Source organism: Falco naumanni, chromosome 9, assembly GCF_017639655.2.
Source record: "Falco naumanni isolate bFalNau1 chromosome 9, bFalNau1.pat, whole genome shotgun sequence".
Taxonomy (NCBI): Eukaryota; Metazoa; Chordata; class Aves; order Falconiformes; family Falconidae; genus Falco; species Falco naumanni.
This window is the reverse complement of record NC_054062.1, coordinates 6,555,387-6,570,987: the sequence shown is the minus strand read 5'-3', so window position 1 is coordinate 6,570,987 and position 15,601 is coordinate 6,555,387. Positions and strand designations below refer to the sequence as shown.

Genomic DNA, 15,601 nt, shown 5'->3' with positions numbered 1-15,601 from the left:
TACCTTGGGAAACCGCAGCCATGGCATCGGGGCTCTGGCTGGCAGCTGGGATGGGAGAGACGCTTGGTGGAAAGGAGCAATAATTTGGCCTCAATTTCAAAATTGGCACCTGGGAAACCCCTTTGGGGAACTGAAATCCCATGTGGGGCCACATGTACCTTCTCCAAGGAGTCACAGCCTGGCTGGAGGTTGGCAGGGGAAGCACAGGGAGATGGGGCAGGACGCGCAGGCACAGAGTTGTGAGCGGCACCTGCATCAGGAGCCTTTCCTGGCTGTGCCAAGGCCATGGGGCAGCACCTGCCATGGGGCAGGCACTGGGCAACAGCATCCCACGCTGGCATGGGGCACGCACCTGGCCAGAGGGCACGCACCCATGTATGTGAAGCACCCAGCCATGGTGCATACACCAGCCACAGGCACCAGCCCAGCCACGAGACACCCACACATCGACAGGCTGTGTGCTCAGCCATGTAGCACCCACCCAGCTATGTAGCACCCACCCAGCCATAGGACATCCACCTTGCTGTGGGGCATGCACCCAGCCACGGGGCACCCCCTCAGCTGTGGGACATGTGTGAGCCACAAGGCACCCCCCCAGCTGTGGGGTGCCCACTCAGCCAGAGGGCACCCCCCCAGCTGTGGGGCACCCATCCAGGCCATGAGGCACCCACCCGGTCACGGGCACGCTCTTGTCCCCGGGGTGCACACCCAGCCATCGCTGCCCAGCCCGTGTGGCACGGGGGAAGTGCTGGGAGCGGGCTGTGCCAGCTGCTGTGCGCAGCAGGAAGGACCCACTGTGGGGCTGGGACGAGGCAAAACCGCAGAAAAGAGGAAGCCCTCGAGTGCCCCAGCCCAGTGCTGGCAGCTGCCTGGGCAGACACACGCAGGCACCTCACATGCCGCCGCACCGGCCCTTCCCTGGTAAGTCTGGGCTCAGCACCGCTGCCTGCTGCGGGGAGAGGGGCTGAGAAACGGGTTGGCTCCTGGCACTGCTGGAGCGGGGTGTCCCCCACCAGAGCATCCTCAAAACGGGAGCAGCATCCCCACTGCTGGGGACCAGCAGGCAGGGGGCCCGAAGCACCGGTGTGCGGTGCAGGGAGCCAGCAAAGCTTTCTCACCCCCCCCTGCTTCAGATGCCAGGTTTTTCCGGAGCCTAATCTTAGCTCATGTATTTCAGCAGGACAGACAGAGCGGGCCAAGGCAGGGAAGGGATTTTTCACAGCAAAGCTGCAGTGGCTGGGGTGGGAAAGGAGGGTACCACTTTCCAGGAGGCTCCAAAATTGTGGAGGAACTGGCACAGCCTTGGCTGGCAGCAAGACTCAAGCAGCCAGCGTGTTTTCAGAGGTTACCTCTAAAGGGAAACCACCCTTGGTGCTGAACACCATGGGTGGGCCACAGGTGATGAGCCCTGCACCTGGGACTGGCCCTCCTGGGTGGGCTCAAGCTGGCGGCTGGTCCTCAGCCCAGCCAAGCATCCCCCTCGCCACCCCCACCACTGCTTTCCATTGCCATCACCACTACTGGTTAAGCACAGCACCGCCAGCGCAGGCAGACGGGCACCGTGGCTGGGTGAGCATCTTGTGGCCAGGGTTCCCCTGTGCCTGTGGGCTGAGCCCCACCAGCAGCAGCCCCGAATGGCTCCCTACCCACACTGCTCTCCCTGCCCTGCCTGCGGGGCACTGGCCATCTGTGACACCCTGAAAATAAAATGTTTGGGGCGCTGAGGCTACAAGCTCCCAGCCTGCTGGGCTCCCTGCGCCCTTGGTGGCTGGGGAGAGCACCCCAGTTCTGGGAAGAGCCCTGCCGTCGCTGCAGGAGGATGCTGGGGTGAGGGGGCACTGCTTGGGCAGGACACTCCAGTCTGGCCTCGAGCAGGTTTTCAGACTTCCCAGTCACTCCCAGGGATGCTCTGGTCCACAGCTGGGGCCTTGCTGTGGGGTTATTCAGGTGGGACCTGGGGTGTTCACCCTCACCCCTTGGTGCGTGACCCCATCCTGCAACCCCGCAGACACCTTTCTGCTGAACCTGGCTGCAGCAAGGCTGGCTGCATTTCATGCTTGACCTGCTCTGGGCAAAGCAAGAAGGGTGGAGTGGGACGGTGGCTGTTTGTCAGGTGGGGAAACTGAGGCACACAGCAAGTACCAGGGACTATGTCCCTGGTGTATGTAACGGGGAGTAGTGCCAGGCAGTTGGGACAGGGGGGACAGGTGGCTGCTGTCCACCGGCTCTGTACCTCCCTTTGGCAGCATCCCTGTTTGCCCTAGAGATGGGGACCCCAGGGACCCCAGGAGGGTGATACAAAAGCCACTGTGGAGTGACATCAGGTGCACGGGGGACCCCAGAGGTGGGGGGAGGCAGGAGCCAGCAGAGGGGCCAGGGGTGATGCTGGAGCCCAGGTTTTGTGGAGAAGCCCTTTCTCCAGCCCTTCCATCCCCACAGCCTCCCCACCACCCCTTGTCCCTGGCAAGCTGAGCTAATGGTGCTTGGTGGCCTCTCCTCTCTCCCAGGTGTCAGTTCTGTCACCCAAGAAGGTGACAGCCAGCCCAGCAGCATGCCCCGGGCACCACCACTGCCACAGCTGCTCTGGGGCTGGCCCAGCATGAAGGTGGTGGTCACCACTGCGGTGTTTATATCCACCCTCTGGAATTTGAGGTGCTTCCTCAGTGCCTCCGAGGTCTCCGGAAAAGCCCCTAAGCCCATTGAGCCACTGGTGGTCCTGGTGTGGGAATGGCCCTCAAAGCAGGTCCCCAACATCAGCAGGGACATTTGCCATGAGCTGTACAGCATTGCAGGCTGCTGGCTCACCATGGAGCGACGGCTCCTGGGCCGGGCGGACGTGGTGGTGTTCCCCCACACCAGGCTCCAGCCCGGCAGGGACAGGCTGCCCAAGGAGAAGCCACCGGGGCAGAACTGGGTGTGGGTCTCCCTGGAGTCCCCTTCCAACACTAAAGCTCTAGCGGGATGGAACCAGACCTTCAACTGGGTGATGACCTACAGACGGGACTCGGACATCTTCATTCCCTATGGCAAGCTTGTGCCCAGCCAGTCAGCCACCATGAACATCCCCATGAAGACCAACTTGGTGTCTTGGGTTATCAGCAACTACCACAGGACTCAGAAAAGAGCTGAAGTCTACAAAAACCTCTCCAGGTACCTCCATGTGAACATATACGGGAAAGCAAACAACAAGCCACTTTGCAAGGACTGCCTCTTGCCAACCACATCCAAGTCCAAGTTCTACCTGGCCTTCGAGAACTCCATCCACCAGGACTACATCACCGAGAAGCTATGGAGGAACTCGCTGATGGCTGGCACTGTGCCCGTTGTGTTGGGACCTCCCCGGGCCAACTACGAGCAGTTCATTCCTGCGGACTCCTTCATTCACATCGATGACTTTGGCTCCCTGGAAGAGCTGGCCACGTTCCTGAAGACCATGAACTCCAGCCGCTACCGGCAGTTCTTCGCCTGGCAGAAGAGGTACAGCGTGAAGCTCTACGCTGACTGGAGGGAGCGGATCTGCACCATCTGCACCGCCTACCCCAGCCTGCCCCGTGGCCGTGTCTATCCCAACCTGGAGAGCTGGTTCAACACCTAGCACAGGGCTGGTGTGTGCTGGGACCATCAGGGACATATCTGGGTAGGGGATGGAGGAGTGGGGGAGCATGGGGAACCCTCCTACACACCAGGACGTGGGGCAGGGAGGGATGTGAGAACCCCGACCTCTCCTCCCAACCTGGCTGTTGCTACACTGGGACCTTGAGCAACTCTGCGTGACTTAATTTCTTGCAAAACGGGACTAACCCCTCTGCCCCTACCCAACACTGACCTACCTCGCCAGGGTGCTGGCAGGACAAGAGGGTGCTTTGGAAATAAATGACACAGTGCTGCAGAGGGTCTGCCTGTGGCATGGGGGCTGGGAAGGGCAGGGGGCTGGCAGGGGTTCCAGGGCTCCCCAACCTTCCCCTGTGATTGCTTCATGCCCCCCCCAACACCTGCTGGGTGGCAAATCCCTGGTGGCAGAGGCCCCATGGACATTTCTGGCTGGGTTGGACAAGTCAAGCTTGGGACAGCCTGTGGGGTGCCCAGCACCCCACGACCAGGGACAAAGAGCACAGCCCCACCACTTCCCGGCACAGCCCAGCAAGCACACACCTCCTCCCCCCACCACCCCCTGCTTTTCGAGGCCATGGGTGTCACCATGCTGGGAGGACTGGCAGGACACCGGATGCTCTCGAAAGCAATCTCAGCGTGCTCAGTACCAGTCTGAGTCAGAGAGGGATGCTGTGGTTTGTTGCTCCCCTGCCAGCATCCCTGCCCTGCTGCAGCAGGAAGCCAGCGAGATGGTGGCATTCAGACCCTTGCAGCAAGCCCAGAGCAAAGCCAGTCCCGTGGGCACCCTGTGGCACCCGCAGCCTGCTCTGTGCGCCCCTGGCACTGCCGAGCCCCTGCACCATGCACCATGCGCTCCAGCCATCTGCACTACGAGCACCCTGCAGCGCTGGCCCGTGCCACATGCACATTGCACTGTGGGCACCTTGCACAGCACACACCCTGCACCATGGGTGGCCATGCCCAAGCACCCCCAGAGGAAGCACCCATCTGGGATCGGTGGCAATGTTGTGGCTGGGTGACATGGCTATTCCATCTGTTTCCTTGCTCCTCACCATGTGCCCCTCAGCTCCGGTGCCATCAACCCCCCTCAATATAAACAACTAATTTTTTTCACAAGTTTCCCCGATTTCCTTCATTGCAGCCCCCAAGTCACTCAACCCCACCCCTGCCACCCCACAAGCTGTTGGGTGCCCACCAGGACCTGCTCCCTGTGCCCGGGATGCAGCAGGTTCCAGGCACGCCGTGACAGCCCCTCAGCAGAGGGGACATTCCTGCTCCAGGCTGGTGCTGGTGTCCCCAGCCCCAGCAGCCGCTCACCCAGCCTGGCACAACCCTTGCTGGGTTTGCAGTTTGACAGGTACACCGCACTCTTCTGATTTCTGTGGCTTCCTATTTCCATTTTGTTTTGTCTTCTGGGTCAACCGAAAAACAGAGCAGGAGGGGCTCAGAGTGCCCACGGGCAGGGTACTGGGGCAGCAGGACTTAGGGGTCTTGTGGGGGGCCAGGGGCCCTGCCTGGCTTACCTTTCACTGGAGCGGATGAGATTGTGGAAGTGTGGCAAGAAACAAACCTTGGGGAGGTGACACCCTTCCCAGGCTTTCTGCTACCAACCCTGGCAATTGCCAGACTCCAGCACCCCCAACTCACCCCCCACCCACCCCCAACTCACACCCCCAAAGCACCAGGCAGCAAAGGGCAGCAGCAGCAGGGGGGGGATTTTCTAGTGGATGCCGTGCCTGCCTGTGCTCCCACCCTGCGGGCAGACAGGGACATGGCCCTGGGCACCCAGGCACTGGGGAGCAAGCCGGGGCACAGGACAAGCCAAGGCAATCCTGCCCCACAGGGCTGCACTCAGCCTGGTGCGCAGCTCAGCCCTTTGCAGGGTCCTGAGGTGCCCCACAAGCTGCTGCCTGCAGGGTTGCAGGCCGGCCCCAGAGAGCAAACCCATCATTTACTGGCAGCTGAGCTGAAAAAGGTGCTTTGCACAAGTTTCCCTGCTGGCTTGGTCATGTTGCTTCTGCTCAGGGGAAAAAACCCTCGGGGGCAGAGTCTAGCTGCAGAGACCATGGCAGTGAAAAGCAAGGCGTCATCCCCCAGTCCCCACCAGCTCAGTCCCCGGTGCCCACTGGACCTGCCTGCCTGGGCATGGCCACCACGAGGCTGCCATGGCTGGACCACGCAGACGAGCATCCCTCACCTACACCTACCAGTGTCACAGTGGCAACCCCACCACAAGGACAGCCCAGGCTTCCCATACCTCTCCCCTACCCACCCCAGGGCTGGGAGCTCTGCAGCTTCCGCTACATCCCTGCCTGGTCCTTCCCTGTCCACAGCACCTGCTGACTTCCACCCTTCCCAAAAGCAGCTATGGCAAAACAGCTCAAATCAGATTAAATGTGCCGCACCACCACCATCCCAACTCTTGACCACCTCTGCTTTGGGGGGGCACAGCCCTGACAAGCTGGTGTCCCTCCAGGGCCAAGCTGCCACCACTCCTGGTGGTGGGCTGGGCTGCACGTCCACCCTATTTGGGTGCACTGGTCCAGCCCCACCGTGCCCACCTGCAGCCAAACCTGCGCCGCCGGGCTGCCTGGCACTGTACAGGAGCAGGGATGCAAGGGAGTCAAGGAAAGGATTAACTCGCTCTCATACCCCAAAGAACTGAGATTTATTTCATTGCCAGAGGGAATATGATTAAGGAAAAAAAAAATAAAAATCATCATCAACTACAGCAGGCTCAAAGGCACGGGGGTGCTAGCAGCATGGACAGGACAGTGCCAGCCCCCCTGGGCTGGGAACCCCTGGGGAAAGATGGTCCCTGGGCAGCAGGACAACAGCTGAAGAGTGGAGAGGGCATGGGGGACCCGAGGTGGCACTGGGCACAGGGCCAGGGATGACCCCCACCCCCCCACAAGCCCCACCAGCCTGCCCATGGACGGGTGAAGCTCGTGTGCCACAGGGTGGCTGGAGCTGCGAGAGCTCATCCCCAGCCCCCCGCTCCGGCCCTTGGCTCGCCCCAGCTGCCCAGGAGGGTGGGCAGAGCCGCCGCAGACCCCGGCCCTGGGCACAGCACCCCAGCCCCACCCTACAGGACAGGGAGGAGGCACCTGGGAAACTAGTAATCACTACAAAGATTTTTGCTTTTTAAAAACTACAACCAAAACCCATTAAAAGATAACAAACCCACCCCCCCTCCCCTCCACCCCCCAACCTTCCCACACACACAAAAAAAAAAAGTCATCTAAAAAATATTTTCTGGGTCTTGCAGGAGAGCAGCTCGGCTGGGCTGGGGCCAGGAGCAGGCGGCTCTGCTCAGTGCCCTGGGCACACGTGGCTTCAGTGGGGTGCAGTGGGGCAGGGGCAGCTGCCCCCCAGGAGAGGTCAGAGGGGGGCAGATGCTGCTGGGACCGGTAAACTCACATTACTGGGAAGGGCTGGGAGCAACCCCAGAGAGCAGGCACATCCCCATGCCAGGCTCCCAGCTCTTCCCCTGCCCCTCGTGCCCCAAAAGCTCGAAGGCAGCCCAGAAGCGGGAGCAGGGCTGTGCCTGTGCCTTCTCAGGGCGAAGGGGTGGGGGGGAAGCTGCCCCCAGAGCCAGCCCAGCCACAGTGCCGGGGTGGCACCGTCACCTGCCCCGACAGCCCCCGGTTCAGTGGCCGCTGTTGCTCATGGAGAGCCCAGGCTGCAGCGCTTGAGGGAACATCTCAGCTTTGTGGAAGGGTGGCATGTAGACGGGAGGGGAGGGAGCCAGGCTGTAGCCCTGGGACGTCACCGGGATGGGCAGGCCGGTGGGCACCAGAGACTGGTTCATGTCATACATCACCCCCTCCGCCTCGTTGCCGAAGGGCAGCAGCAGCCGTTTGCCTTTCTGACGCCGGTTGCAGAACCAGACCCGGACCACCTGCGAGGGGAGATGGGGAAGGGTGAGGAGGGTAAGCCCAGGCACTGTGTGAGTGACAAGGAGACCCTTCTGCTGGTGCCATCTCCACAGCCCCCTCCCCACCACAGCTCCTCCTGGGGCTGGACTTGGGACAGGCTGATGGTGGCTACCAGCCTCAGCCACTCTCCCACAGCTTCCAGTATCAAACTGGCCTGAAGCAGGTGCTCAGGAACCATGGCTGTTTGGGCACCCACCCTCCAAACCCTCCCAACCTACGTCTTTGTCCAGGTTGAGGTCCTCGGCGATCTGGGAGATCTCCTGGGGACTGGGCTTCACACACTTGCGGAAGAAGTTCTCCAGCGTCCCCTTCACGTTGGTCTCGATGCTGGTCCTGCGTTTTCGCTTCCGGGCTTGGGCCAACACTTGCTCCGCATTGCACATCTGGAAACAAAAGAGAGGTCACAGGGCTGGTCATGTCCCCACCAGGCTCTGGGGACACATGTGGCTGGCTGCAGACATTTGGGAGGGATGGAGACTGGCTTTGTCCCGGTGACTGCCCACTGAGCATCATCCCACTGTAACTGGGGCCATTCCCAGTGTCCCAGCACTGCCTGCAGCTGGTGCAGGGGGAGTGGACATGTCTTCCTGCATCCTCCCAGGCTCCCCAGGGAGCAGCAAGCTGCATCTCCAGCTTATCTCAGATCCCAGCAGGGCCTGGCTGCTCTGAGACAGGAGCTGCCACAGATATCACAAGGTGTCTGCGGGGGGATCTGGGCTCCTTCCCCCAGCCTCGCAGAAGGTGACACCCAGTGGGTTCCCCCATCCAGCCAGACTAAAGCTATGGCAGGGAGATGCTGCTATGGCACAAGACGCCTGCTGTTCCCCATTTCTCTACCAAAAAATGTGTAAAAGTGAGAATCTGCAGCTTGAGGGCTCGCTGGTGTGCAGTACTGTAGTGGGTTTGCCTGGCAATGTTTTGGTAGAGGGGGGGGTGCTACAGGGGTGGCTTCTGTGAGATGCCAGAACTCCCATGTCTGATGGAGCCAAAGCCAGGTGGCTTCAAGATGAACCCGTCGCCAGCCAAGGCCAAGCTAATCAGCAGCAGTGGCAGCACCTCTGGGATAGCGTATTAAGAAGGGAAGAAATAAACAACAACTCTGCACCACAGGGAGACAGGAGTGAGACTGTGAGAGCAACAACCCTGCAAACACCAAGGTCAGTGGCAGGAGGGGCTTCAGGTGCTGGAGCAGAGATTCCGGGGAAGCCCATGGAGCCCACCGGGGAGCAGATCCCCACCCGCAGCCTGGGGAGGACCCCGCGGGGAGAGGAGCCCCAGCTAGAGCAGGTTTTCTGGCAGGGCTTGGGACCCCGCAGAGACCCACTCTAGAGCAGGGGAAGAGTGTGAGGAGGAAGGAGCAGCAAAACGACACGTGATGAACTGACTGTAACCTTCATTCCCTATCCTCTGCACTGCCTGGGGGGAGGAGGCAGAGAAAACAGGAATTAAGTTGAGTCTGGGAAGAAGGGATAGGTGGGGGGGAAGGTGTTTTTCTGATTTGAATGGTCATAAACTTATTTTCCCAAGCGGAGTCTGAAACTAATTTCCCCAAGCGGAGTCTGTTTTGCCCGTGATGACAATTGCTGAGTGATCTCCCAGTCCTTATCCTGATCCATGAGCCTTTTGTTCCATTTTCTCTCCCCTGTCCGGTTGAGGGAGGGAGGGGGGCGATAGAGCAGCTATGGTGGGCACCTGGCATCCAGCCAGGGTCCAATCACCACAGGTACCCGACCCCCAGCCCCATACCTCTTGCATGTTGTCCGTGTTCTCCGCCTCGTTGAGCCAACGCTGCAGCAGCGGCTTCAGCTTGCACATGTTCTTGAAGCTGAGCTGGAGCGCTTCGAAGCGGCAGATGGTTGTCTGGCTGAACATCTTCCCTGCGTGGACAGGCAGAGCATCACACACCGCTCCTGCCCCCACACCGGGGCATCTCCCTCCTTCAGCAGCCCCCCAGGGTCCCCTCTCCAGCACCCCCTGGTCCCTGGGGATGGGAGCCCCAGGAAAGGCATTCTCCCTGCTGCTTCGGCAGGGATTTTAAAACACTCTTCAATAAGCAGCTGCAGCTATTTTAAACCTGTTCCTCGTTATTAAAACTTTCCAGCTTGAGGAGCACTTAGCAGGGCTCCGGCTGGAAAGCCCAGGAGCCCTGGGGCTGGTGCTCAGCGCCTCCTTTGCTGGTCACTAAAGAGCAGAAATTCTCCATCGCCCAGGTGCTCCACCCCCCTCCCAGGCCTCTCCCTTCTCCCCGGGGGTAGGGAGGAGGTGACGACCCTTACCGTAGAGGGTCCCCAGAGCCAGCCCCACGTCAGCCTGGGTGAAGCCCAGCATGATGCGCTTGTGTTTGAGGTCCTTGGCAAACTGCTCCAGCTCTTCCGAGGTTGGCGCATCCTGGCAGGGGCAGAGATAAACTGAGGGAGACAACTTGCACCCAGGGGCTACCAAGAGCAGGGTCTGTCAGCGCGGTGGGGTCAGCGTGGGATGGGGACAGGAGTGGGGTCGGCTGAGCCTCTGGCAGCGCAAATACCCACCAGCCACTGCCACTTCTGGGCGATGGGGTCGTGGGGGCAATGAGCTGGGTGGCAGAAGGGCTTTCCCCAACCCCTTAACAAAAAGGTCTCTCGGCTCAGGGACCCCAAAACCTCCACCCCACCCTGCCCCACGCAGGACTCCCTGGACAGCCCACCCACCCCCCTCGACTATGCACACCATCCAGCTCCCACCATGCTGGTGGAGGCCCAGGGTGGCACAGGACAGAAAGCAGGCCCCAGGAGCACCCAGAGCTCCCGCGCTGCCCCAACATGCCCTGGAATGTCCCCTCTGCCCCCAGCTCACACCCTCGTGGGCTGACCAGAGGCAGCACCGATGAGCACATTTGCTGATGGCTCCCAGCATCGCTCCACTCCCACACTTCCCACCACATGTCCCCACGGGCTCAGCCATCCCGGGGCGTGGGCACCCACCGCCCCACGGCTCTGGGGCACGGCGCAGCCCCTCTCCCATCTGCACCCAGGGCCGGTGACGTGGCTCTGAGGAAAGCGCCCATGACTCGAGTGGGATTCAAACACCTCTTTGGTACAACCAGGCTCTTTCCGTCTGGAAAGCTGCTTACCCAGACGCTTCCCCTCCTCCCTGCAGCGCAGCCTTCAGCTGCTGCGGGGGCATTTTGAAAACTTTCACCCGATTTCTACATTTGCAGCGCAAATTCCGGATTTTACACATGTCCCTCCCTGCCACCGAGTCTTGGCCATTTCATTCCTAGCGTACACCGGGAGCCAGGAGCCCGGAGCAGTCCTGCAACGGGGCAATCCTCACCCTCCCTTGGCCAGGAAGTCGTTTCTGGACCCCCCCCGCCCTCCAGCGCCGCAGGGGGCTCCCCGGGGGACGTGCATCCCTCTCCACGCTCCTATCGTGGCACGCGTGGGAGCCCCTGACCCCCCGCGGCACGCAGTGGGCAGCGGCTCCGCACAAACCCAGCCACCACCCCCGGCCGCAGCTCGCCGGGGCTCCGCGCCCACCCCCGGCATCATCTGCCGCTACCCCCGAGGCGCGCTTGCCTGCGAGGGACGGGTTCGTATTACACCAAAATGTAAAAATATCAAAGCTAAACCCGAACCCCAACCGCCAGCCATGCTGATAACTCGCGCTGCGACCGCCCCGCAAGCCCTCACATCCCACTCCGACGGCCTCCAGGCTGGCCCTGCCCGCGCCCCGGCAGCCGTCGGTGCCCGCGGAGACCCGGGGGGAGCGGCCGGGGGCCGGAGGGGGCTGCCGGGGACCGGGCAGCGGCGGGGCAGGGCCCGGGGAGGCCGCGCTGTGCGACCCCCAGCATCCCGCCGGAGCTGGGCTTCAGCGTCGTGCGCAGGGGACGGCCCCGCGTGTGCGCGACGTCCGTGAAGCATCATGTACAAGGGACGGTTCGCACAAGCATAAGCCGCCCCACAGTTTACTAAACCACCTTTTCCCACCCCAAAGCAGCCTCCCCCCGCGGAGCGCCTGACCCAGCCGGGACGAGCCCCAGCGCTGGGACACATCGGGCCACGCTGGGGCTCCTCCCGCAGGCACCCGACGGAGCGGCCAGGCAGGACAGCGCGGCGGGCTCCGCGCTCGCCTCTGCCCGGGCCGCCAGCGGCCAAGCACGCCCGGCCCCGACGGGGCGGCCCGCCCGGGCTCCGTCCCGGGGCGCGGAGGGCAGCGCGGTACCTGGAGTCGGGGCGGCCCGGGGCACCCCGTCTGCCGGGCGGCGGGCAGCAGGGCAGGGCAGCCCGTCCCGTCGGGTCTCACCTCGTCGCCGCTGTCGCTGGAGTGGCCGCCCTCGCTGGCGGCGCCGCTGGAGCTGCCGCTACTGCCCAGCGCGGCGAGGCCGCCGGAGCCCGGCTGCAGGGCGGCGGGGCAGAGCTGGGCGCCGGGGAAGGCGCCGCCGGCGGGGCCGGGGAAGGGCGGGCCGGGCAGGGCGGCGTTGGCGGCGCCGGGGGGCGCGGGCCCGGCCCAAGGCGGGGCGGGCCAGGCCGGGCCGCAGCAGGCCGCGGCGCGGGGCTCGGGCGAGGGCTGGCGGCAGGGCCGGGCCGGGCGCGCCTCCGCCTTGGCGGGCGGCCCGGCAGGCGGGGGCAGCCAGGCGCGGGCCGGCGGCGGGTCGCGGCTGGCCTCGGGCTCGGCGGCGAACGGGAAGAAGAGCGGCTGGGCGGCCGCCCCGTCGAAGCCGCCGCGGGGAAAGGGCGGCCCGGCGTCGGGCAGGAGGCCGAAAGGGGCGGCCGGCAGCCCCCCGTCCGGGCTGAACATGCTGCCCGCGGCCCTAGCGCTCCATGCGGGGGCTGCGGGGCTCGGCCCGGCCGCCCGCCGGCCGCTGCCTCCCTGCTGCGGCGCCGCCGGGGCCTCTGAGGGCGGCGGGGCCGGGCCGGGCCGTATGGAAATGGGCCCCTGCCCCATTGGCCCCGCACCGGTGGGTCGGGCGTGAACTTGATCCCCCCGGGGGGGGGCGGGGGGGGAAGGTGCGAGGGGCGGTGGGCCGCGGACGCCTGCACCCTTCCCCACGGGCCGCGGGGGGAGGGCAGGGGTCCCGCCGCCCTGTGCTCTCCTTAGCCCGTGTGAGGCGAAGGGCAGAGCCCCCCGCACGTCGGGGGGGGACCACGTCGCTAAATGTTATGGCAGCCCCAACCCCGGGGTCCCCCCGCCTGGGAACCCCCCAGTGTTGCAGCACCGGGACACGGGCAGGGCAGCGGCAGTGCTTCGGGGAACGGGCAGCGGGAGCTGGGTGTGCGGGCGGGGACGGCGGCCGGCCCGGGTCCGCAGGACGGGGGACTTGACCCCGGGGACGGCGGTGTCGTCGTGCGGCCGGAGGGTGGGCGAGCGCTCGGCCATCCATCTCTCCTCGCCCCTCCGAGATGCGCGGTCCCTGCGGCGGAGCCCGACGGCTCCCCGGGGTGCCTTGCAAAGCGCTTCAGGGACAACGCTGGGGCTCCCCGGCTCCCGCACGTTGTGTGCCCCTCGCCCAGCAAGGGGGGCCGTGCCCCGGGGAAGCGTGTCCCTGCCGGAGCCGGGGTGGGCAGGGGGCCCCGGAGCCCCGGGCGGGCCGCCGGCGGCTAATTGCAGCCCAGGCTATCAGGCCCATCTGCGCCACAATGGAGCGCGCTGGGAATCTTCTGTCTTAAGGGCTTTCCCCTCGCGCTGCCCTTCACAATGGCACTGTCGGGGCATTTCCCCCTTCCTCCCTCCTGCCTCGCCATCGGGAGCTTCCCCAGTCCCGCCGGGATCCGCCTGCCCGATGCCGGCTCCCAGGTGCAGGCAGCCCCTGACCCCGGTTGAAGCCGGGTTAGGGGCGATCCCGCTGCCAGCACCGCTCCCTGTTTATTAACCCGGATTACCGGGAGCCCTGCTGCTGTCTGGCACTGGAGATATGCCGAAGAGATAGGCTGGAGGAGCCTGCCCCGCGGCAGTGGGATGCGGCTGCTGGTGGCACTGGGGGAAGGAGTTTGGTGCTGGTGTGAAGCACTTTGGCTCTGGAGAGAGCTGGCACCCAGGGCCTGGCATCCACAATGCGGATGGGGCTGCTGGTGGCACTGGGGGAAGAGCTTTGGTGCTGGTGTGAAGCACTTTGGCTCTGGAGAGACCTGGCACCCAGGGATACCATGGTACCCACCGCACCGGCATCAGCCCCTGGCCCAGCCTGTGGCACTGCCGCACCTCGGGGGGCGTGGAACAGCCCTCATCCCCCATAACTGTATTCCTATAAGAAAAATAAAAGATCAAGTGGATGAGCAGGAATTAAAGCCCTTTCCTAACTGCTGGCTGGGCATGTGCCAGGCAGCGCCAGGCTGCTGTGGGGAGGGAAGGCAGCCCCCCCCCAAAGAAAATGTCCTGAGGATGCAAGAAGCCCATCAGGGCAGCGAGGGCTGCCCAGCCCCGCAGCTGCGGGTCCTGCTGCGGGATGCTCAGCCCCGAGGCGTGAGCACCGGGCCGTGCGGGGCTCGGCGGGGCGGGGGCGCGGGCAGCCGGGCGCCCCCGGCCCGCAGGCGGAGGAAGTCTCGCTGCGGGACTCCAGCAGCAGCCATCAGCCCTGCTCCTCCCGGGCTCCCGCTGCGGCCCGCGGGTTCAGAAGATCCTTGGCCTGGCAGTAACTCCCCTTCCCTTTGATTTATTGTTCCCGGGCTGGACCCCCTCCTCCTGCCAACCTGCTCTTTCTCTCCATCCCCCCAGGAAGCCCCCCAGCCCCCCCACCCCACCCCCTGCCCTCAAACACATTCCTGCTCCCTTTCATATACAGGCAAAGGGGAAGGGAGACGTTGACTTTGAACCGGCCCCTTTGTAGGAGCGAGGCCCATTGTGGCACTGATGGTTTTAGCTGGGGGATGTGGAGGGAGCCAGTGGGGTTTCTGGGTGTGTGCCCCCTCCCCCCTCCATTTCAATGGGGTGATTTTGGGGGGGCTGTGTGGGGTGCCCGGTTATTGTGCCAGGTCGTTGTGCATCAATGGCCAGGGCTTGGCTATACGTCTTGTTTAAGGCAGAGGCTCCTGCCCTGCTCCAGGAGGAGGAAGGATGTGTCCTTCCATCACCCCCATGGCTGGAGCCTGCTCGTTCTCCAGGTTCGGGCCCAGCTCTGTGGGCTGTAATGCAGCCAGGGATGGGTGGGATCCCGGTAGGAAAAGGGGAGCAGAAAGAAATGGGTCTGTGCTCCCCAGCTCACTGAGATGGTGGCAGGCTGGGGGTGGGTGGGTGCAGACCTGCACATCTGCTTGTCCCCCTTTTGCTGAGTGTACTGGTGTGGTGCTGGTTTGGCTCGGAGACAAGATTTTAGGAGAGTGTATAACCACAAAAGATTTATTCACTGTCAGTCCTCCCTCTCTCCTGTGGCAGGTGATGGAGAAGCCATCAGGGCTATGCTGGACCCCCCCTGAGTTTCACACCTAAGGCTAGCACACCTTGGTGGGCTGCAGCCCTGCATGCCATGGGTCGGGGGCCCACAGTCTTCACCCCAGATCCATCTGAGGAAGGCTTCAGCTTCAGAAGCCCTGTCCCTGGGAGAAATGCCAAAGCTCCTCCATGGCACCACTGTTTGCCTGGCTGCAGCTGGCCTGGGTGGACAGGATGAAGAGTTGGTGCTTCCAAACCCAGCTGAGATGAAAGTCCTGGAGAACTTTTGGTCCCGTTCTGTCCCCTCATTAAAAAAGCCTCTGCATTACAGAGCCCGGGGTATAATTTGGGTATTGCCCACATCATCACAGTGGCTGAACGCACCAGCCGGTCCTCCCTGCTGTTCTACAGCTGGGGGAACTGAGGCACAGACAGGCTGGAGCTGAGCACAGACCCTGCACCCAGCCCTGGGCTGTCCTGGGATGTCTGCAGCACAATTGTGGTGTCCACACATGACTTCTGAACATGTGGTGGGGACATGGCTTCCAGGGGGACGCAGGGCTCCTGCTGCCTCAGCGCTCTGAGTGAGGGGATCTTCCTGGGGGGAGCAGCTGGGTTTTGCTCAAAGCTAGATCTTCCCAAAAAGCCTGGGCATGCTTTGAACCTGCTGGGCGCTGAGAGCAAAGGAAGGACAAATCTGGGGAGCT

General features: G+C 63.4%; 2 protein-coding genes across 2 annotated transcripts; one reads left to right on the top strand and one right to left on the bottom strand.

Moving 5' to 3' along the window:
- Positions 1-773: 773 nt before the first annotated feature.
- Positions 774-3,881, top strand: FUT7 (fucosyltransferase 7). Its single transcript, XM_040607666.1, has 2 exons — positions 774-921; positions 2,508-3,881. The coding sequence occupies exons 1-2, from the start codon at positions 897-899 to the stop codon at positions 3,593-3,595; spliced, it is 1,113 nt and encodes a 370-aa protein (XP_040463600.1). The 5' UTR covers positions 774-896; the 3' UTR covers positions 3,596-3,881.
- Positions 3,882-6,840: 2,959 nt separating this feature from the next.
- LOC121094309 (POU domain, class 5, transcription factor 3) lies at positions 6,841-12,326 on the bottom strand. Its single transcript, XM_040607696.1, has 5 exons — positions 11,832-12,326; positions 9,827-9,938; positions 9,297-9,427; positions 7,769-7,933; positions 6,841-7,513 (listed from the first exon to the last, which is right to left on the bottom strand). The coding sequence occupies exons 1-5, from the start codon at positions 12,324-12,326 to the stop codon at positions 7,262-7,264; spliced, it is 1,155 nt and encodes a 384-aa protein (XP_040463630.1). The 3' UTR covers positions 6,841-7,261.
- Positions 12,327-15,601: the final 3,275 nt, after the last annotated feature.

What these genes read in the sequence shown, in the direction of transcription:
- LOC121094309 (XM_040607696.1), bottom strand. Translation starts at nt 12,326, where the DNA reads ATGTTCAGCCCGGACGGGGGGCTGCCGGCCGCCCCTTTCGGCCTCCTG. An exon ending in CCAGCGACAGCGGCGACGAG is followed by an intron (nt 9,939 to 11,831) that starts GTGAGACCCGAC and finishes TGCCCCTGCCAG; the next exon opens with GATGCGCCAACCTCGGAAGA. An exon ending in ACACGGACAACATGCAAGAG is followed by an intron (nt 7,934 to 9,296) that starts GTATGGGGCTGG and finishes TTTTGTTTCCAG; the next exon opens with ATGTGCAATGCGGAGCAAGT.
- FUT7 (XM_040607666.1), top strand. Translation starts at nt 897, where the DNA reads ATGCCGCCGCACCGGCCCTTCCCTG. An exon ending in GCCGCACCGGCCCTTCCCTG is followed by an intron (nt 922 to 2,507) that starts GTAAGTCTGGGC and finishes CCTCTCTCCCAG; the next exon opens with GTGTCAGTTCTGTCACCCAA.